The following is a 24,448-nucleotide window of genomic DNA, read 5'->3' as shown; positions in this document are numbered from 1 at the left end:
CTGTTTGTACAAAATCACACAAGATATGATTTATAAAAACAAAACACATAATCACACAGAAAAAAAAAACCAAAAACATCCTGGCTCATAACAAATTAGAACACAGTCACCTGGTATACTATCAATCTCTAATAAAAAAACAGTGAACTAATCACATAAACCTACGTATTCGTGGCAGATTATTTTTGCAATGGGGGGGGGGGGGGGGGGTTAGCAAACATATACTTGGGAGAAATGTTTTGTTGGAGTGGTAGTGTGGCATAGCACAGGAAGAGGGGCAGAACAGGTGGGACAAGGAACAGGGATTCCAATGGAAATAGAACTTTGGGAAGAAACAAAGGAAAAGAGGATACAATAAAAGGGATTGGGTGTGGGGTGTACCTATATCAAGATGGCGGATAGTTCAGTCTGTATAAGAAGTTTTCTCGGAGATTCGGTGGGCACAGAAATTCAAACAAATGTTAGAGAGTTTTCAAATCGACGGCAATCCACCGCCTCCAAGAAAGGGCAGCTCTAATCCATTTGGAAAAAAAAGCTCTTCTGATCTGTCATCAAATGTAGCAAGTACTTTGCAAATTTTTACGTCCATAAGAGTTGATAAGCACAGAAAAAAAAAAAATGTTTCATGCAGAGAATGCTCATAAAAATTTACATCTATATATGCAACGTTTGGGAAGATAAAATCTATCTGATGCAAGTGAAGATATGATAAGAATGCTGAATTTCTCTGCCACAACGTCAGCTTGAGAACAGCTGGAACAAGTCCCATCTGGGCTAAAAATACATGATCGCCAGAATATGATAAGTCATCCGGCGATATGATTATGCATTCTCCTGCACAGCAGTGAGAGGGGGAATGCAATATAAAGTGAGAAAAAGAGAGGGATTGAGAGCTTGAAAAAAGAAAGATGACTGAAACCTCTCATTACTTTCACAGCACAGGTTGGCCGATCAATTCAAACAGTGTCCAAACCTGATCCCTGCCTGTTGCCAATTTGATGATTCACAGTAATAGTGTACAGATTTGTGGGCTTGAGACAACCCAAGGGGATAAGAAAATACTATCGGAGAGAAAAAACAACAACGATGAAACACGACTCCAAACTCCCTACAATGGTGCAGGTAAATGTGTGAGAAAGGGCTGTTTTTCATTCCATTTTGGAGATAGTTATTCGTGCATAAAACGGCAAGCATTACAACATACCTCTACTTCCCACGTCAGAGTACCTCTTAAAGTAAAAGAATCTGCATAGTGTTCTGGCAAGTCATGACTGTATCTGAAATGAGGAAAAATCAGGCGGGTATTGCCGGCTTTGATGGATCCACATCACAGCCGAATCACCCAGAAATTTGTCACGTTCTTAATCAATAAAACATTGGTGACCCTTTCAATTTTCTTAACATCTCCCCACCTCCCCCCCCCCCCTCCCACCTTCCAGGCTCCTGCTCCTATCCCTTTTGAAACTTTGCTGGCTGTTCACTGAATTAATCAAAGTATCTGGTGATCCAGTGGTCAATTTCATGGTTAATGCACAAACATGCCATGAGAGTGGCAAAGAAGGAGGTCTCCTTGCTTATTGTCACGTGACTGGTAGAAGGGAGGTGGCTTCGGTGGATTATTGAGTATTGGTTTGGCATGATTTCCTATAGTCGTCAGAGCTCGTCTGAGGCGTGTGGCCATGATCACTACAGGCAATTATGAAGGAAATGATGGAGCAGTGCTGGTGCATAAAAACGTGAGCCAATTTCTAGGACGACGTACTTCTGACGCACCTTTTTCGTCAGCTTCAGGACAACAAAAACCCACCATGACACCAATGTGCCATGGGTTAATATATCAATAACATGTAGCACGTCATATAATGACAGATTCTGAGTGGACATCACAATGAAAAATGCTAATGGCGACTGACGACACCATAGTTATGCTATTTTGACTAGAGACGGCTTCCTGATTACAGCTTGCACACGAGATATAGTGGTATCGTTACAGGTGTAAATAAATACAAGCAAGTGAATGGAAACATTTTGTAACGCCATCTAATTGAGGAATAATGAAAAGTTGAGATAACATCTACATTGTCACTAATTATTCCTCCTATTTAAGTTAAATATATAGAGTTCTCCCTCATACCCATCCTTGCACGTGGTAACTTTGGTATGTCCAGAAAAAAAAAGAAAAAAAAAGACAGAAGCAAATTCTGCCAGTAGCACAAACCTGGCATTATCGGTGCGGTGATTTCAGCTTAGTTGGTAAGTTTTAGGCATCTACATTTCTGCACAATTTCAACATCTTATCGGCTAAATTACTCTCGCTGTCTGACGAGGGCGCACCTGTGATCTGATTCAACAGACTGTGTCAAAAGTTCCATACATGCTGCCAAAACTCTTTTGCCTGTATGTACAGTGCATGACCAATGTCTGTAAACTTGTGGAAAAAAAAATTCTGTGTGTCAAACATTAAAAACAGTGCATATATACATCCATTTACAAATAGAATTCTCACCGAGTATCAAAACAGAGCTCAACTACAGAATCTGATGTCAATAGTCCAATCCAGATTTCAATTCTGAAAATTAATCCTCTACTTTCTTGTCTGGAGGGTGGGAAATAACAGCACACCTTTTTTTGTTGTTGTTGTTGCTTTATACTTGGTCAAGCTTCACATAAAAGTATTTACATCACATTAAAACATTTATAATGATTCAGCGAAGCAGCTTCTTGCGCCACGAGGGAAAATATAAACAATTGCTCCTCTCTGACAAGGTCATCGAACCCTTGGAGGTTAGAGAAGAATATCGCAAACACAATTACAGAAAGCCATTTCCAGAAAGTGTCCTTTTTTTTTATGTCGTGACACTGACGTCACAATCGAAAAGAGTGCATCGCCTTCTACCCGTAGGGGGCGTTCTCCTTCTTGACACAGGCATCTGAATTCGTCCAAGCCTCGCTCAGTTCAAAACTTGTCCATTGTATCCAATCCATTCAACAAGTCTTCCATCAGAGAAGCAAAGACGGGACGGCGTTTTGAGACTCGCTTCCAGCATGCGCGTGAGTGATGAAAGGTCGATAGACTTGAGAAGTCGCTGAGCATTCACAACTTCTCCATCGATCTCTGCACGTGTCTGCATAGCCCTGTGCATGATTTTTTGTTTTGTTTTGTTTTCTTTTGTGTTTTTTTTCTCCGAGTGTGGTGGTTGCCATGACAATGCCAGGTTGAGTGTTGTCTATGTGGCTAGTCCGGGGTTGAAGAGAAGTGAGTTTTTGAAGTATAATCTTGCATCTGTATGGTTTGAAAGAAAAGAGAATAAATAAAAAGGTAAACAACTTTCATTTGTCACATAAGATAGATAGATAAATAGACAGACAGACAGATAGATAGATAGAGAGAGAGAGAGAGAGAGAGAGAGAAGAGAGAGAAAGAGAGGGACAGAGAGAGAAAGAGAGAGAAAGAGAGGGACAGAGAGAGAGAAGAGAGAGGGAGAAATAGGAGAAATCGCTACTAAATAGCGGACACACCTGTGGTGCAGAGTCCTGCACACAGATTGTGCAGGCTCTGACTTTTGATTCACCCCCGAAATAAAGTTGTGTGATGCCAACTCCACCACACTCCCTTCACTGCCAATGTACACTGACTGCCCAATACAAACATCAGGGTATTTCTCTCATTTCCTTTTGGCAGTAACTCATACAAATGTTATTTGTTTTCATTACTATTATCATTGTGTCAGGTAACTGGTGACTAATGCTAACAAAGAAATAGATGAATGCGCCCCTCACACTGACAGAAACGACCTAGTGGTCAACTCATCAAGAGCCCTCTCAGATTGGAGAACTCTTTAGTGAAAGTGATACCTACTTGATGAATGTGTTTAAAATACTTTTAAAGCTTATCAATGTTTTTTCTTTCTTTCTTTTTTTGGAAAGTCTAATTATATGGAGCAAACAATGTGCATTTGAGGAAAATTCTGATGCAGCTATTTCAATCATGTAGCTCATTGGTAAACATAAAATGTTGGTTTTCATCCCTTAAAAAAATGGATACTACCACTATATTTCTCCACACAGCTTGCAATAGATCTATGATAACATGCTATTTAGCATGAAGAAAAATCATGTACAAATTATTATCTGATATAAACACTATTTGCAGTTCAATCCCAATATTGAAAATATAGGATTGAATGCTCTCTTTACTTTTTGTTATTCTTGTTGTCTTGTTTTTCTCTTAAATGCTGCCAGCATGCAGACATTACTTTCCTTGACTGTAGTTTAACACTCACTCCACTTAAATCATTGGCATGCTAATATATATATACCACACAAGTGGGTATCCTTGGTTCATTTCCTTTTCCTGTTCAAAGCCATATTGTCCTATTTATCATTAGTGATATTCTTGTTTTCATCCTTACTCGCATTCTTAAAATAACCGCTTTCATCATTACTAATACTACTATTATGACAGTGAAGTTTTCCACTTGGTGTTATTTGTATAAAGATGATGTGTACATTTTCATTTTGTATTGGGTACGAAGTTATGCATGAACCCGGTATGAAGAGATAGTTTATGTTGGTTGATCAGCATGTGCGCGCCTGTAAAATGGCTGCGACTGGCTGGAACACTCCCCAGGGAGTGGAGAGTGAGCACTGTCTGTGCTGGTTAGAAATGATGTATCCAGTGACCGGGGTGCTAATCGTCTGTAAAGCGCATTGAGATACTTAACAAGTGTGAAATGCACTTTATAAAAACTAGCTATTATTATCATTATTATTATTATTATCATGAACCACCCATCATGATTGTAGTTTAAGAAGCAAATACAGAGCGCCAATACATTATTTTAGATTGAATAGTGATTGTCCTACAAATTAACAAGCTCTTCAATTAATGCATTCACTTGTGTGACACTCTTGAACAGTGAATCGTCCTAATAATATATATGTTCTTCAGTTAATACATTCACTTGTTTGACACTCTTGAACAATGAATTGTCCTACGAATAAACAAGTTCTTCAATAATTGTATTCACTTGTTTTGTATGTCTCTTCTTTGTTTTGGTTTCTGGTGATACAATGAGTACTACAAGTGATCAATTTGGTCTCATAGCATTCCACTCTTCAACTTACATCTAATATCACATGCTGCCATCAAGTAGGTGTTATTCTCATTGCGACATGTAATGCTGATGCAAATTCCACCCCAGCGTTGGGCAAATACTAATTAGAAAATGAATGCCGAAGACATGGTCATAGGCTAACCCATTAGCCAAACCATTTATTCACATTAGATTACAATTTGATCTGCCAATTCCATCTATGTGAGAAGATGGCATATGATATTTCAAGGGCTCCAAATGCGAAATGAATTGCTCCACTCCACTGAGCCACGTACCTCCAACATTTGTACATTGTGGAGTGATTACAACCAATCATCTACTATTATTACTGCGACTATTACACAAAATACTTCATTAGGCACACCCCAATTTCGATACTGATGAGGCAGAACACGCTAATTTTGCCATTCAGAGTTGGCGAAGGAAGATTAAAACTTCATCTGTCAGGAACAAGATGGCATGATTGAAGTAGATGCTCTTCAATAAAATGACTTCTCAATTCCCATCTCTTCTAAACGACATCATTTAAGGACTCAATATGAACAGATCCCTTGCACCTTGAATGACAGATGCTGGAATTATTTGTAGCGTAAGTGGAAGGGGGGTGGGGGCGGTGGAAAGAATGTTTTCTTGTGTGCCAATCAAGAGTAATTGTACCCGGCAATGATGAGTGTGCTAATTAGCCATCAGTTCAGCACACTCCAGTGTTTTATGGATGCTCTATATAAGGCCCAATTAATTCTGAGCTATGGAACGTGATCACTTGCATAGTACATGTACACATCCACCAACACGAAGGAGCCTTTTTCAGGTGATCAAGGGCAGGCATTGAATTTTTGTGGTTCCTTTCTATGATGAACCATTACTGTTTGTTCATACTGTCATGTCAGCCAGTCAAAGAAGTGGTAAAGACCATCTTTCTCAATATTTATTCATTCATTTTTTAATCAATTAGACACCAAGTCTGAATTTGGCAGGCATTGTTTACCATAGTAACGCTTCATCACATGCCTTCACCTCCTTTCCAAACTATGCCGGCGACAAAAATGTTGTCTACCATCACCATTCACATCAACCCAGCACTGTAATATTGAAAAGTTTTCACAGTCAACCAACCTGAAAGACTGAACACTATCTTGTAAAAATAGTTCACAGTCATGTAGGGTGTGAAGTCATGTGGCCAACTTAGCATTATCATGTAGGTTCTGTGTGGTACCAACTTTTGAATCGTGACAGGACATAAAGATATTTTCTACTTAAAAATACAATTGTAAGTTGACAGTAGGCAGAGAGCATAAGTTTAAACCATTTGTTTTTTTCTATAGAAGTATGCACACATTTGCTTTTGATAGCTAATGCAGGAAATCCATTGAATACTGAAGTAATAATCTAGAAGATTATGATGTATACACACATTGAAGCATTTCACATGAAGAATTGCAATCCTTACTTTGATAATTTCTTCTTCTTTTTTTTTTGGTTAAATTTGAATCTTCTAATGAAACAAAGGGTCACTTCATTTGAGCAAAAAAAAAAAAATAACAATAATGAGTATTCTAGTTTATATAGGTTGCCACCAACATCTGCAAATTGCCATCTACCACTGAACACAGAAATCTGAATATGTAAATGGTTCAAACATTCTTTTAGGGACAATGTACTTTTCTCTCAAAGCCTCTAGACAAGCTCTGTACAATGCAGTCATCACACACATCTAAAAATTACAACTAGCTATCTTTTCTATTTATATTCTTGCTTAACTCTCTTCCTTCACTGTACTTTCCCACAAAATATCAACAACATACTTTAATTTGAAGCCACAAACTGCTAACGCATCCAGTTGAAAACCAACACTATTCACAGTTTTCCCCAAAATGATAACTCTTAATTTCATTGGAACTTACGAGCAACTTTCAAATTGTCATAAGCACATATCGATTGTGATTAACTGTCCCAGATTTATGCATGAATATACTGAAACATACATAATTCATAAATTAGCACAATGTTTGCAACAATCACTTTCATTCAGAATGGTCTATGAATGTACTTGGGTGTAATGTAAAACTCTTGACAAATTAAAAAAAAGTTATCATTTTCGTCGTTACTCTTACATAATAAATAAAAGAATTTAAAGTGTATCAAACATCCAGGACAGGTGAACAAAAAAAAAAAAGAATAACCAGGGCTGGATGGGATGTTAGGTTCCATGGTGAAAAGGAAGAGATGATTGAGAATATGACAAAGGAAATGACAGCTGAAGCGGAATGAAATGACAAGACGGAAGGACAAGTGAAAATGACTTCTGGTGGTCGGTGACGTTGTAAGTGAAAGTGAAAAATCATGTCATATGAGGACGAAAGGAAATGAATAATCACAACGATGAGCAGACTACAGAAATGGACTAAATGAACAAACAAATGAAAGCACTGTTGATCAGAAGTATTCTAAGCGGGCCCCTGGGAATCATTTTTTGTCTCTGTTTTGTTTTTTTTTTTTTTTTTTTTTTTTGTGGTGATGAGAAATTGCACAATTGTGCAGTAAACTGCACAAGTAGAGACCACACAGTGAGCACGGGACCGCTATGAATGACTTAGTCAGTTAGCGAATGTTCAAGCATGAATGGTACACGACAAATGATCACACACACACAAAGACAAAAAACATTCACAAAAAAGACAGAAAAATAAGCTCTCTCCTTAAATTTAAAAAAACCCCAATAAATATTTAAAAAATGCACTATTCATAGTGTAATAGATAAAAGTGACGGAACAAAAAAAAAAAAAAACATGTGGGAAAGCTTACATGTAAAGAAATGTCAATCAATTACGGTAACAATAAGAGGTCAACATCCATCAACATTCCAAAACTAGACTTATTCAAATGCAGGAACAGAATAATGCTATAAAACTTTGTTCAAATGAAGATTAAAATACACTGCCAACTCCACAAGATCACCATGCATCTATTCAGGATATGGGCACAATTCACATGGAAAAAAAAAGTGAATTGGAAAAAAAAATAAGAAAAGGTAAATAAGAATTTACAGAAGAAGTGTGAAAAGGGGAAGATGGAAAGAATGGAAGATTATATACGAATATGTTCTGTGAGGAAAACGCTTAATTTCTCATTGATTTTTATATTGATATAAATATAAATGTCATGCCCACATGGAAAGATTAATCCTAAATGGACCGATCTCTTTGCAAGTTCTGAAGTGTTTACCGTTTTTTGCTTACTGTTTTTGTATGCTTCCTGGCATTTGTAGTAATTTCATTTCACGATATCTCTAGTTACATTGTGGTAAAATATGATTCTAAATATAGTGGAGTTTCTCTTTTAACTCTGAGCCATATCAGACTGAAAGTTCATATTGGATTTAAAATGCTCTCTAATGAATGGTAAGTAGCAGCAGTAGACAGGGGGTTCATTTCATGAAAGTCTTATGAGAGTTTTTTGATAAGACACAAGTATGAGAGACTTCATGAAGTGGATTTTAAAGTCTCTCACAGCTACATGTACATTTGAGCGACTTTGGCCATTCTGAGATTTACGTGATGATTTCACGAAACAGACCCCGGGTTCTAGTAGGCCAAGGGTTAAGAATGAGAAAAACTATATCCTTGATATTTCCTTTTACAATAAATTTCCTTCCTTTTACAATAAATTCCCATTCTTTTTAGTTTCTCCTATTTTCCTCTCTTTCACTACACGTGTATCTATTTCTGGGAAGGAGATGTGATCTTACCACAAAGACAGAAGAAGGTGTAGGAAAGCAGTTCAAAATGACTGAAATTTGGGTGCTAACGACGCAACTGGACAAAGAAGGACAGAAAAAGGTCACTGCTAAAAAAACAATACGACTTTGCTTTGAGACAATCACATGATGATAACAGAGGATGACAATTAGTTTTGAGTGGAAATGACAATTGTTTATGGGGTTACTTTTGTTTTGTCGAGTTGTTACTTGGTGTTGCTGGGGGGTGGGAGGAAGGGGGTGTCGGGTGGGTTGGGAGGGTTGGGAGGGGAGAAAGGGATTGGGGTGGGGTGGGGTGGAGATGATAAGAGGTGGTGACATTTAATGGGGGCGGGGTCATTTTAGGGGCCACACCTGTCCGTTCAAGGATGCGTGCTTCCGTTAATACCTTGGAGTCGGCTGACGACCTCACTGCGGGAGGAGCTGCTGCTGCGATCCACTTCCATCTCAGGTGACATGTTGTCTGCACAGCGGGGAGAAAAATAAAAGAGAATAATCAGGGTGAATGAATGAATGAATGTCAATGCCATGATGCTCTGGTGCTGTTTTTGTTGTTGCTGTTGTTTTTTTTTTTGCAGTCGTGAGCCACCGAAGTGACCACTTTCTGCAACAGAATACAATACAGTAGAGTGTATACGCCATATATTTCCGGAGTCAATGTTTTTGAGAATCAGGACTTCCCACAAATTTTGCAAGTGGTTAAATTCGCGATCATGGAGTGCAACAATGAATGGAGAAATGAACGCATGCCCGTTACATTCATGTCGGGGAGTCAGAGTCAACATTTTAGAGAGTTGTTATTTTTGCGATTAGCACCGGACTCGTGACATTCATAAAGGTAAAACCCCTGTGAAATATATGGCGTATACAGAATGGAGTGTACTGTGAGTCACAATAAAACATGGGTAAATGTTAAGAGTGTCGGTTGTTTTCTTCTCTTTTTTTTTTGGGGGGGGGGGGATTTCATGTTATCCACAGATGAACTCACATGTAATTTTTTATTCTCAGCATTTGAGACATGGCTAATCTTGTTTTCATAAATTACATTACATTGATGTCACGCAAAATCTTCCCACTGTTGTACCCACTAGTGAAATTGACACTTATCAAACTTAGCAAGAGAGTCAGAAGACATCACATGCAGTCAATCACTACATCAGCGTGTTGTGATGGCACAAATTGAGGAGAAAAATAACACGGCACACAAATAAAGCCACTTGGATATTTTTGGCGTAAAAGGCGGATCACGCTTTGACTGAAGAAAATCCAGAACATGTGATATGTTTGTCCGCATAAACTTTATGCTCTTGTTCTACACTGGGGGTGGGTAGCCTACTAAGGTTCGACCTTCACAATTGTTCAAAATTCCCCTTCACTGGGGCTCACAAATGTCAGTTAGTTTTCCTGCCCAGCTTTGGAAGTAGACAAATAAAGCCATTCAAACTGCCTATCTTGTGTGGGTATCGTTGCATAATTAGGCCACCCTGTTGCTGAAGTTGATGGGCTGATGTGTTACAAGCTGCATACAGACCCCCACCCACCACATCTCTGGCAGTTGGCCAGCTGACGCAATGATTACGTTCCCAGCGGCTAGCTCAAGGTTACACACTCATTATTACATGACTAAACATGTAAACACACTCAGCATTTGTCTCATTCACATTCATAATTCCTTTTTTTCTCTCGCTAACAATCTCACCCCACAACCACACTTAACTCATAATATCATTGCATCTGTTTTCCCAAGTTTTAAATGAGTTACATTGGCAGTGAAATTTTTTCTTTTCTTCCTCTTTGTGGCATATAAAATTGGTCAGTATATCTGATTATTAAAATGAAACAGGATCACATCAAATTATTTGGAGAATGGGATATATTTCAAGCAAATTTGATACTCTATTCTCTCCTCGCTAGCCCATATAAAGTTTATCTGTTTCGTTCCTTTAATCATTAGTCTCGCTTCATACATTTAGAGGAGCTTTTACAGCTTATCGACAACAATCATTTCACTGGTATACCTGTTGTGTTTACTATTATCTTTGCCATTGTGTCTGTCTGTCTTTTGTTTCTTTTTGTCTACTGTCGGATAAGCCTTTCTCCACAAATCGTGACCAAAGCTTGAAACTACAAATTGTGAAGCTCCAGTAATAATTGATTAGAGATGGAGGCCCTCTGTACTGGGAAGCTTTATGAAGCTCGGTCGTCAATAGCAACAGCTTTCACTATTCACTTGCTCACTGGCCAATGAGGTTGTCCATCGAGAAAGACGTGAATTGAATTTTCTTTTTCAGAGTTGGCTTTTTGCTCTGTTTTTACACGAAAAAAAAAATGACGAAGGGAACAGCACTGGATTGGCAAATATGTGATACCGGACTGATACAGTATGTGAGATCAAGGAGGAGTTTCCTCGCGGCAAATTCAATCGCCATGACGATAACTTACAACAACTTTCTCCAGAATAACTTTCTCTAATTCGCGTGTCTTCACGGCAGGAAATGAATTGTCATGCATTTTTCCCAAGAATTTGAGTACAAGGAAGTCCTTGGGCTAAAATTGCTTCACAAACACAGCCCTCCCTAAGTTTTTGTTTCCCCTGTCATTCTCCTTCTGACTCTTTAAAAGCATCCCCTTGCTCTCCCTTGCTCCCACTCTCTCTCCTCTCTCTCTCCTGCTCTCTCATTTTCTCTCATCCTCTCTCTTATTCTCTTTCTCTCTCATGCTGTCTCATTCTCTCTTTCTCTATTTTTTTTTCTCTGTCTGGGTGCGTTTTTTGCAAACTTTTTCGAGGTAGAAACATGATTTTGAAACCGTATTTTGTAGTTTGAATTTTGCTATAAACGGTAGTCTTGATTACAAACTCAGGTTTGACACGTTGTTTTGAAATGCACTGTGAAGGTGCAATACAAAACCATGTGTCACTGGAAACAAGGTTTTGAAAGTCTTATAACTGCAACTGTGATTTGAAACACTGTTTATGTGATGTCATAGTTGTGCACACCCTGTTTGATCAATCTAATTGCCAAGGGACGAGCTGAGCATAATGAGATGCACAATGGCACAGTCCGAGCGAGCCAAAAATGTGCTCGGAATGATCTCTTTCAGAGCACATTTTAAAACCGTGTTTCTCTGTACGCAAAATCTTATAAATGCAACCGAAGCCACATCCTCTGCAAAATTCCTCCAGCCCCACTCACCTTTCTCGTACACATCCTGGCAGCTGGGCCGGCGGTCCCCTCCATTCAGGGCCCGCAAGGGGTCCTGAGCGGCCTGGATGGGCTGGATGGTCTGGATGGGTGGGCTGCGGCTGGGCTCCTGGTCTGACAGGGATCCCTTCATGGCCTTCTGCTGCTGCTGCTGCTGTTGCTGCTGCTGACTGGATGACTCCACTTGCTCCTGCAGTCGTCTTCTGCTGCGCTTCTCCTTCTTCAGACGACGGATAAGGATAGCTGAGGAGGGGGGAAGGATGGGGGATGTAAAGTGAGAAAAAAGCACCGAACTTTCAATAAATCTTCATTTCTGCTCAGTTTAAAAAAGAATTGATTGATAGAATCCTACATGCAAGCAATCAACATTTTTAGATCATCTTGTTTCTGTCCAATTATAGAGAGCAGCTTTTGAAAAAATTGTTCACAATTCTGGTGTAGCTGCATAACTTTTTTCCATCCAAGACCTCGTCGGTCTATATCAACTAACTTGACAAAAGAGGATATAGTTATGAACTGGATCTCATGTTTTTGAATTATCCTCAAAACCCCGTGCCATGTGTGTTGTCCTAGAGTTGTAGAACAAGCGATTCTCTTATCTCTTTTATATTGCAGAGAACAAGGAAATCTATTCAGATATCCACAACATGTGTTTGGGTTACTTAAAACAGAGAAGTTGGGTTATTCAAAACAGCAATCTCTTCGATCTCCTTGTCGGACACAACAATGTGGCAGGCAACGTTGCGGGATGGACTCACCGAATCTCCTCTGCTCCGCCACTAGCTGCTTCTCCAGGGACTCCCTCAGCTCTCGCTCCCGCAGAAGTTCAAGCTTGAGCTCGGCTGTGGAGGGGGGGGGGGGGGGGAGCGGCAGCAGGGGATGGGATAGGAGACCAGGAGAAGTAGAGACATAGAAAATAATGAGAGACACAGAGAAAGATGGCAGATTGAAGGAGAGAATATAGAATATGTGTTTGTCAGAGAGACAGAGATAGACAGATAGACAGATAGACAGACAGACAGACAGACAGACAGACAGAGACAGAGATAGGAGGAGGAAAGGAAGGGGGAGAAAAACAAAGATAAACAAATGAACATTGTGTGATTTGGGCAAGCAGTTAACATCGTCAAACTGCAAACCATCAGACAGAAATTATATGAACATATATCACATATCATACCTATCTCTCTCTACTCATCTCCATATACACATATACTAGTATACATATATTTCTGTGTGCGTGTGTGTGTGTGTGTGTGTGTGTGTGTTGGGTGTGTGTGTGTATATAATATATGAATACATATAAACACGATACCAATAAAGCTAAATATATTCAGTCGTATTGATATGTTAGGGTCGCAGGAAGAGTGAAATTTTGTTCTTTTTTGCATGGCCTAATAAGACAATCATTCTTACTGCATATCACTGGATGAAATTTGTGAAAATAAAAAAAAACACTTAATGACAGTAAACTGTGAGTGAACGCACACTGACTACCACAAACAATAGCCTGAGAACGGCCCTCAGAGTACAAGGAACAACAAGTGACATTGATCTATTTTGCCGCAAACTTTATGTCACACAGAGCTGAATGAGTTTCCTGAAGGGCTTATCTTTGATTGCTGGCTGCCTGCGACTCTTGCCATCGTTTCCCAACAACGGAGACTGAATATACATCCTGCAATGATTCTTCTTTACCACAAGAGATACATATTGATAGACGCAAGGTTTTATTTACTTTACAGCTCTCTCGACTCCTCCCTTATCAAGGGATTTAGGGCTGTGGAGTGAGAAACAAGATGACATTTTTCTCTTTTCTTTCTTTTTTTTGTTGTTGATATCATTATTTTCATTTTTGGAGACCACTAACCTTGTTAGTGTGTAAAAAAAAAAAAAGGTAAGGCATCCCAAGGCAAGATAGCGAGTGCATTGTATTTAACCAAGGATATGTGATGCAATATACTGCAGATTTTACCATCTGAAGCACTATAGCTGTGACCATTAAGAGGGGGAGGTAATTCCACATTAATGGACAAGTTCACCTTAATACATGTGGATTGAGTGAATGCAGCAAGATTTGTGGAACATATCAAAGAAAGTTCGAGGAAAATCGGATAATCCACTCACAAGTTATGATTTTGGCTTTTTTTCTTTTCAGTGCCACCACCACTGGATGAGAAGACTGCTATAGTTTGCGGTGTCACATGCATAGAATGATATAAAGAAACTAGAAGAGAATTCCACAAAATTTCATTCTTTTTTTGAAAAGTAAGCATTCCTTCCAACTTGTTACTGACATATCTTAAAAGGGTACTATTATTCCCCCTGCCTTCTGTAGGAGGCAAGTTAAGTGCTCTTTTTACTGTGGTAGAAAAATGAAAATATGCTGAATCTTCTTTATCTTGTCTGATTTTCCTCAAACCTTCAACAATGTGTTGTACTAATATTGCTACATTCACTCTATCCACACATGTATTTGGGTGAATGTATCTTTTAAAATTAACTTTACAACAAATTAGTAAAACCAAGGAAAAATCATAACAGTGAGAGGTTTTCAGCAAACTTGGACAAACAATGACATTGTTATCAGAGCTGGCCATTTGAACAAGTTTTCAAGAAACTATAGTGATATCAGTTCCAATCACTAAGCCAGCTACATAAGGCAATAATTCTCATACCCACTAAATTCTCCAAGTGGTTTCAAAATACACATATTTGGTAAAACTGTTCACCTTAGTCGGTAATTTAGCAGCTCTAAGTTTAATCACTGCTTCATTACTTCAACTCTATTATTGTTATTTGATAAGAAGGATAAAACCTTTGATAGAATTCATGTCAGAAAAAGAAGAATTAAAAAAAAGGGGGACTGCTGAAAATACTAAAACTTATATATGTATCATAAATCTGATTTTCAGAAATCTGCCATCACTGTTTGCTTCTGTTTGTTTGTTTTACTCTTCTTTTCCTTTGTCAACCTTGGAACTTGAACGGGGAGCAGACACAAACTGTAACATTTTTGTTTTATTTGCATATTGCTGGCACCATAAAAAGGATTTCAGAAATCTTGCCAACTGAGAAGTAGCAAAAAAAAAAAAAAAAAAAAAAAAGTATACCTCGTTTCGCACCGACCAATTCCTACCACCGAGATCTGGCGAGTCATTTATGTGGTTTTACATTTTTCCAAACAAAGGGAGAAACAAAACTCCTGATACTATTGACAACTCGTATTTCAATGGACCAATTACATTTCAAAACTTTCATCATCACAACTCCGCACATTTGAGATGCTAAAAGAAAGTACACTCGAACAATCACATCTTGTGATATTAATTGCAGTTCATAATTGGTCGGGGGTGGTGGGGGGGGGGGGGTGAATGTAGAGAGACAAATCTGCAAGCCAAGATTCAAACGAGCAGGAGTACTATTATGACAGGGTTGTTATTTGAAGGGATAGGAAGTAGCAATCACTGGATGACAACTGGGGCGCACGTAAGAAACACTAACAGTTGGGAAAACAATGCCCAACCAGCTTTCACTTTGACCACAGGCCTCTACTTTTGCATGCTAGCAACGGTGGGAAAGTGATGGCTGCATTACAATTAAATTCTGGAATAAATGGCTGGTGCAGTTTCCCTCGGAAAAAAGCACTTGTAGCAGACACACAATCGAAGTGATTTATTGACCTTGTTTTGATAGGGCATTTAGAAAATTGTATTAGCTCCTTTTCTCAGGGCATTATGGCAGACACAATTATCTTTCATGACATTCAGTGCTTCATCAATTATCTTCTGTTGTTGTTGGTTTTTCATTAATGGCATGCACATGACTGCCGCTTTTCACCCACAACAGACATCATTTTGATAATGTAGTCAAACTCCACAAGACTGGTTCAAAGCTAACCCTTTCTTTTTGTAGGTTCCTAATGACTGGTGTCTTGACTGGCATGCGACTCCCTCAAGAAACATTTAAAAACTCTAATATTTATTTCTTAATCTTGCTCTGTATTTATGCACCTTGAGCCATCTACAGAGTGAATTTGATGCAATTTAAGTTAATATCATTCGTAGTAGTAGTAGTAGTATCACTATCAAATATGCCCATTTATTGTTCATATTTCACCATCTTGAAGTAGCAAAATGACATTTGACAACTGAATGAAGAGTCACCACATTCAAAGCAGAGTATTCACATCACAATTTGCTATGCATTTTCTATTTACACTCACTGCTACACAAACTACCTTTTGACTAGCCATTTTCGTCCACAGAAGTGTAAAGGATACCATTTGAATTATTTATTTGCTGAAATTGCTACTCAAATTCAAGTTGGAGAATTATTCCATGTGGTGTAATTAGGTTTAATAAATTATCAAGTAGTTATTTAGCTCAAGAAGACTTTGAAAAGCATACAATTTTCCAATGAATGTTTTACTCTTCTGCATTCAAACATGAATATACAGCCAGAGCAGAAGTTGGTGTACTCTCTATGTAGCAGGTACTCCTCTTTAGCTTAGGCAAGCATGTATTGGTAATGCTTTCATAAACTTTTGGTTCCTGTTGATGCTTTGAGAACAATCACCAAATGACAGATATAAATCATCTTCTACTTGTGTTGCAAACCAAAGACACTATTTCACACACACACACACACACACACACACACACACACACACACACACACACACCACACACACACTCACACAAACACTTCATACAATTATGTGTGTATAATTATATACATGAATATATTTACATATACAATAATCAAAAGTTGATTTGCAACTGGAACCAAAACTATCATTACCACAACAATGATATCTACTCCTGTAATAGCTGCTCACGGCACAATGCAAACCAAAAATTTATACACCCAGTTATAGTCAAACCACAATCTCTTCACACCCTTGTATTTCATTTTATTTTTTCTTAGTTGTAATGGCACCCAGTGAATATGATAACTGCAGCAAGGAGAATATTGAATGAACAGTGCATTTCCGGAGTATTCGAATGCAAAAGACACAGTTACGATACCACAAAGTTGAGGAAATGAATGCATATTACTTTTATTGAAGCAATATTATGCACTGTATTTACAACTAGCACTCATCAGTTACCATCATGTTCATCACTGTATGCCTGCAAATTAAAGGTAGGGGTTACCTTTTACAGACCTCCCAAAATGCAGCAAAACATTAAATATGAACCTCAGGGGACTTGCTTAGGCCACTGCTTAGAAATTTGGAAGTCAACAGTTATCTAAAATTTGAATAATGCACAAAACTCAACTATTCAGTAGTTCTGTGTGTCAGCCACACTTAAGCCTTTTTGTTGCATTCTTCTGTATTTGTGATCTATAAACACAAATCTAAAAGTACAAGAGCTGATGTAATAACATATAGAGTGTGTGGTAAGAATGTATATAGAAATGTTTGTAAGTGTTGATGAACTTTCTTCACAAAATATACATGATGGACACACATGCAGTACATGGGTCTGCAAAGGTAGCCTAGTAATGTACTGGAATTTACGGTGAGCCCCGAAAACAATTCAATTCAAAATCTAACCGTCAAAAAAATGTACTAAATGTTACCTTCCACTTTCAATACTTTATGGCAGTTTCTAAAATGATATTCTCTTCAACATACCATAGTATTTATAAAACTCTTCATTTAAGGCGTGCAAATGGGATTCCCTACCTTTAAAGTAGCAGATATATCTAATAGACAAGCAGGTGGGGAATACTGAATTAGAATCCAGTCAAATAAAAGTATGATAATTGTGATTTATATAACACATAATAATTATCAAGATATTGTCCATGTGCTTTACAAACATTTGTACATGTAGTGAGATTCAGATATTAACATTAACATAATTAATTTCTAAAAGTTAAGAAAGTAATGACATAACTTTCTTAACAGTATTTAGAGTAACAGTTAAATATTCTTCTACCATCTACACTTAAGAACAGTCTTCAATAATGCAAATGTAGGTCTTTTCCTTATTTCTGTTAGTAAGGAGTTCCAGAGAACAAGAGCGGATGCTGAGAAGGCTCTCTTGCCATATAAAAAGAGGAAGAAACAATGCCCCCCCCCCCCCCCCACATGCACGGAATGTTTAGTCGTACAAATTATTGAAACATCAAGTGCATTGTGTGAAAGCATAATTGGTTCTTTGCCCACAGTGGATATTGTTTTTCTCTGTGGTACCGTCTTGTCACCACCGTTTGTCATCGTCATATGTTGGAAAGGACTAAATATGCATACTGACATTTGAGATTTAAAAAAAAAAGATCAAAAAGACATGGAAAATGGTTTAAAGGGATGGCATATTTATGGTTTAGATGGGGCTTCAGGTTTCCAACTTTTTAGTGTGAGATAATGAGAGACCTCTTAAAAAAATGATAGAGAATATAATTCTTTCTAAGAGGAATTCAGAGTTTATCTGAAGAAAATTTGTTTTGAAATGGCTGAGATATCCAAAAACAAAGCAATCCTAATAAAAGGTGGGATCCACCTTTTATTAATCCCACCTGTTATTACAATTGCTTTGTTTTACTTTGTTTCTGCATATCTCAGTCATTCTTAAACTGATTCTCCTCAAATAAACTTAGACTTGAGTGCTCTTTAATATTTCATAGAGTGGTGTCTAAGTATCTCTGAGAAGGTAAACAACTCAATTCTCACTTCAACCAATTCTGATCTATCCCTTTATGGGGGAGAGGACAAGAGAAGGAATATGAACTAGGAAAAGATAGACAGAAGGTTAGATAGAGAGTGATAGAATGAGAGAAGGATAAAAAGAGATGCAAGAGATGTGAGAGGAAAGATACAATGACATTGAGCACAAAAACTTTGCTCCCCCATGGTCGTATGTCACAGAGCCACTCTTCACTTCTCGTCTAAGCCGAATGAGCCCTGACCTTTCTGTGCGATGAAAAGTGCTTGGTACGGTTTGTTGGCTTCTTGAAGCCGAGTTTCCCCCCGCCCGCTGCTTGATAACTTCATTCACTGTTACGAATTCGCAAACATTTCAGTAAATTTTGGATGTCTTTCTTCTTTTGAAAACTGTTCATATCTATACCACCATAAACCATCTTCCTACACAGTTAAGGGGTGACCTTACTGGTCTAGAAATAACAAGGAAAAGTAGAAATTACGCGGTGCGTAACATATGTCCCCGCCGGAAGTAGCATTTTGTAACAAAATGTGCAATATAGGTAAAAAATCAAGGTCAAAGGTCAAAGAAGTCAAAGGTCAAAATTCTGTGTAGAAGTTTTGAAGCCCTCACCTAGTGCCATCACATAAAGCAAATGGAATCGAAATTGGGTTAGAAATGGCGAAGGAGTAGCATTTTGTAGCCAATGTACAATATAGGTCAAAAATCAAGGTCAAAGGTCAAAGAAGACAAAGGTCAAAATTCTGTGTAGAAGTTTTGAAGCCCTCACCTAGTGCCATCACATAAAGCAAACGGAATCGAAATCGGGTTAGAAATGGCGAAGGAGTAGCATTCTGTAGCAAAATGCACAATATAGGTCAAAAATCAAGGTCAAAGGTCAAAGAAGTCAAAGGTCAAAATTCTGTGTAGAAGTTTTGAAGCCCTCAACTAGTGCCATCATATAAAGCAAACGGAATCGAAATCGGGTTAAAAATGGCGAAGGAGTAGCATTTCGTAGCAAAATGTACAATATAGGTCAAAAATCAAGGTCAAAGGTCAAAGAAGTCAAAGGTCAAAATTCTGTGTAGAAGTTTTGAAGCCCTCACCTAGTGCCATCACATAAAGCAAACGGAATCGAAATCGGGTTAGAAATGGCGAAGGAGTAGCATTTTGTAGCAAAATGTACAATATAGGTCAAAAAATCAAGGTCAAAGGTCAAAGAAGTCAAAGGTCAAAATTCTGTGTAGAAGTTTTGAAGCCCTCACCTAGTGCCATCACATAAAGCAAACGGAATCGAAATCGGGTTAGAAATGGCGAAGGAGTAGCATTTTGTAGCAAAATGTACAATATAGGTCAAAGGTCAAGGTCAAAGGTCACGACTGAAATTCTGTGTAGAATTTCAAAGCTCCCATGTAGTGCTATCATATAAAGCAAACAGAATCAAAATTGGCTCATAAATGACAGAGAAGTAGCAAATTGAAGATTTTGATCACACACGGACGCACACACGGACACACGGACACACGGACGGACGGACACACGGACACACACACGTACGGAGCCCGTTTCATAGTCCCCTGCTCGAACTCGTTCGGCGGGGACAATAAACCTCGTTTTCTCTTGACCAGAATTTTGCCACTTTGCCAATTTTAGGTCTTGATTAAGAAAATCTTCCTGTTTCTACAAAAAACATTTTTCCCCTCCCCCGTGACATCCTTGATTAGAAAAAATTACTTTGGTAACTCTATCACTACTTTATTGGACAGCTCTAAGGACTTTACAGAGTAAAAACATTTCCAACAAGAGATTAATTACATCTAGGCCACCCACAAAATTATTGAGGAACTGAAACATGTCTGTGATTTAACAAACTGCATAAAGAAAACAAATACACTGTTTTTCATTCTTCCTTAAAAAATAAATTATAGTGTCCCCCAGAATGATAAAATATTACAGTCAATTAAATGATAGTTTACCTAATGTTGTACGTTCATCTGGGGCCCTTTACCTAAACAAGCTGTGCTCATGAAGATGGTCCCACACCTTTCCAATTGGACAGGTTTTTTTTTTAAACTTTATTCAAAGTGTTTCTCTGCTAGTGTACCTACAATTTGACACTGCTTTATGTCTTTAATGTACACATTTCTCCTGTGATTGTACTACATAATTGGTGCATGTAAGTAATTCATTTAATCATGCCGACACTTTGTTACATTTTACTATATTGCATTGAAAGTGGAATGCAAAAATAAATACTGAACTGAACAGAAACTGAATAAAGACAACCCCTCGTTCCGGCAAAGACAATACGCCATGAATTCAAGTGACATGTAATAATGAACTCGTATCACGTGAGTTGGAATCAATGGGAATCGAGCTATTTAGTAGGCCTGGTGGCAGGTATTTCATTTCATTTTAGTATTGTCACAACAGGATGCACGCAAAACATGGTGTATGTATCTAATTGTGGCAAAGAAACCACGACCGCTGGTTAAACCGTTCTGCTCACGACCCTATTGTCACGCATGGACAGGAAATAATACACTTAGCTTGACTGCAATATCTTTTTACCTTGCTCCAAAGCTTCTCTTTTTTTTGTCAGTGTCAATTGCTTTCTTCCGACTTCCTATCACAATTGCACATGTCAAAATCTTCTGCCCACAGTCGCGCTTGGCAGAGAGAGGTCAAAGGTTACAAGGAGACTGGGTCAGCGGCCAGTGGCTGTGCAGCTGGTCGATGGGAACTCAACTACTAACATTACTTGCTGTATGAAATCACATGTGACTAGCCCACCATATTTTCTTGAATGGCAGTGACTTGTGCCTCAGCGTTTTGTTTTCTACTCCCAATTTTTGGTCGACCGCGAAATTTAGCACAAAAAGGAAACAAAAAGCTCATTTTCTTTCAGTGTCTGTTTTTCCCAGCAATGCTACAAGTGATGATTACTGTGCCAGTAACAATTATGACATCATTCCAAACAGAAAAGCAAAAACTACATAGGCAATTTCAGAGGGAGGAAGAGGGGAGGCCACTACAGTATTCAAGACAAAATTTAGAAGCATCACGCATGAATATCATGAGCTGAGCTCAGCAGAATACGAGACCTGATACAAACTGACAGTGATGACATCACGCGAGGTGGAGAGATCACATGATCTGGGAAATCATGTGACATTGGGTATCTGTCATATTCTGGTACGCTATCAATGAAAAAAAAAATAACCATTCTTGGAAGAGGCGTATTAAAAAGTTGTTGAGCAGGGGAAACAAGGAATTTACTATTCCTAGGTATATGGCAGGGGGTAAAAGATGTGAACGAGGGAACTTTTTTGTGTGTGCGGATTTCAATGTGTGTTTGAACTTATCTAATCTGACAACATTTGTAACTTCATCATCTTTCACCATGAGTTGTGGAAACAAGAGATAGACCTATGGAAACCCAACTTGTGAAATTAACCTTGCTAGAGCTGGCACAACAAATCATTTTGCATTCACCCTAGTGACCTTGGGAACAGATCCCACAAGTGTCACGCACACATTGGGAGGAGGAGGAGGATGAAATGGGAGCTTACCTTTCTCTAGGTTGATCTGCTTGTCCCTCTGACGGGCGTTGTCTGAGGCGACCTTGAGGAGCCCTTGGATGTTGGTGAGCAGTGTCTCCATGGAGGATGGACCCTGCTGTAGCAAAGAGAAAAGAGGAGATGTCATTGGTTTGAAGCCTAGAGGGGATGGAAGTCACAAGGGTCTATGGCTTCCTCTAACATCCTTGGGTCCCTCCAGGAATGATGTATAACATGTCATTATGACTACCACATCATCTGTATTGTCTTTGTTTTGTCTTCTCGATACTGAGCACATATCATAGTGACTAGTGAATGTACAAGGTGTTGAGCTACGTGAACCTCATAAATGGGACAAAAGTGAAGCCATGCAAAGTAGATTTCATGAATACCAATATTAACTTTCTACCTGTACTGACAGTCCAAAATACCGTATAATGATATCAATCCATCTTTTAACCTCCATAACCCCATTCTTTATCTCACCTTCTTACACTCTTTCCCCCCTTCCTGACCAATCTACTCTCCCTCTCCCCCAACTGCACCGGACATACATTCATTCCTGCTTACCATTTGGTGGGTCAGCATGTCGCTGGCGGTCAGTCCCTGCAGGGTGACCGCTGACTGGCTGGTACTGTTGCCGTGGAGCTGTTCATAATCGTCCGGCCTGGGGTGGGACACACCTTCGGTCAGGGAGCCATCTGAAGTGGACAAAAAGGGAAAGGACGATGTACTCACCATTAAATCTTTTTTCTCATTTAGTAAGCATTCCTCAAAGCCAGCCACAAGAGTAGATTGCATTGCAATTTTCCTCCCCCCCCCCATAACAAAAATAATAATTTGAAACCTACACAACTTCTGATCAAGATCATCCACACATATTCTTTATACTATAAACATCACTAGCACACATGGGCTCACACAATGCTTCAAAACCTTGAAGACTGATTTTAAATTCCTCAAAAATCAAGCATTTCTAGTATGCAAACTGTGACATTTATATCTCACAGCCCACTGCATGTCTGTAACAATCTTTGTAAATATTTTTCACAAGTGTTGATATGAACAAGACTACCTATTGCCATGCCAAAAAAAAAGAGAGAAAACATTATGGTGAGCTCAGTATCAATTACACATTTTCTGTTATTTCTGTTAGAGTTGATTGTAGGTAAGCACTGGTGAAAATAGTAGAATATCTCTACAATGATTCTAGCAATTCTGCAAAATGCAACAGCTAGAGTTTCACATCAACAAAAATCATTTAGAGAGATGTTATTCAAATGCTTGCAAATGCTATAATATTTTTTCTTGATGTTAATGAAGCTAAAAGACATGCAAATTGAAGAAAAAAAAGAACCATGGACCTCAAATCATATTCTCATACTCCTTGCCTATAGAAAAATATGTTGTTAAGTGTTATGGTAGAAGGAAGCAGAGATGAAAATTAAAATTTGGAAATAAATCTTACTCAAGCCAGAGTTTTTGCTTTCCTCCCTGGTTGCAGCTGTTGAAAGAGTGAAGAAACAATAGGACGAGAGTTTGAAAAAAAACCATGCAAACTTAATGGTCTTAAAATGATGCAAAGAATATGCTGTCTCTTGACGGAAACTCTAGTTTAAAAGTGACTTACTTTGAAAAAAATAAATAAATAAAACTTATTCGAATGCATTACTGTCGTCATCCACTGAATGCTTTCTCCTTCATCTAATTTCAACGCAATGTCCATGATGATGAAATGCTAATCCTTAGTGCACTCTAGCATTACAAAGCACTAACAGAGGAAGTTCAATATAACACTAATGAAGATTCACAGGATTATGTTCATCCTACAAATACAACAGCAACAACAACAACAACAACAAAATCCACTTCCTTCTCACCCCACCCTCCCTCTCGTGGATGATACTGGATCAAGTTGTCAAGTTTAAATCAGAAAAAAAAAAGAAAGCAAAATTGGAACTTCGAGTTGGAATGCATGCTTGAGCTTGGCATGTCTGGTTCAATTATAGACAGGAATCATAGCAATAGTTTCATTATTTGAATATGACACTACCCCCATCGCAGTGTGGTGTTCAATTAAAAGTGTAGCTTCTCATAACATCAGTTCATCAGTTACTGGAAATCAAAACTCCTTACATGAAGAATTTGTGTACAT

The 24,448-nt window shown here is 38.4% G+C and overlaps 1 protein-coding gene across 1 annotated transcript in view; it reads right to left on the bottom strand.

The window, feature by feature from the left end:
• Window positions 1-1,445: 1,445 nt before the first annotated feature.
• Window positions 1,446-24,448, bottom strand: part of LOC139715377 (dachshund homolog 1-like) — a 112,537-nt gene continuing 89,534 nt past the window's right edge. Inside the window, exons 5-11 of the mRNA XM_071626950.1 lie at window positions 23,762-23,797; window positions 22,864-22,994; window positions 22,306-22,408; window positions 12,836-12,919; window positions 12,069-12,320; window positions 9,263-9,337; window positions 1,446-3,283 (exon numbers count right to left, since the gene is read on the bottom strand). Of these exons, the coding sequence (XP_071483051.1) occupies window positions 3,228-3,283; window positions 9,263-9,337; window positions 12,069-12,320; window positions 12,836-12,919; window positions 22,306-22,408; window positions 22,864-22,994; window positions 23,762-23,797 (737 nt within the window). The 3' untranslated portion in view covers window positions 1,446-3,227. The remainder of the gene's footprint in view (window positions 3,284-9,262; window positions 9,338-12,068; window positions 12,321-12,835; window positions 12,920-22,305; window positions 22,409-22,863; window positions 22,995-23,761; window positions 23,798-24,448) is intronic.

Source organism: Diadema antillarum, unplaced genomic scaffold, assembly GCF_040938485.1.
Source record: "Diadema antillarum isolate AM-2024a unplaced genomic scaffold, OU_Dant_1.0 scf00000047, whole genome shotgun sequence".
NCBI lineage: Eukaryota > Metazoa > Echinodermata > Echinoidea > Diadematoida > Diadematidae > Diadema > Diadema antillarum.
The sequence above is the reverse complement of the archived record's forward strand: the minus strand, read 5'-3'. Positions and strand labels throughout refer to the sequence as shown.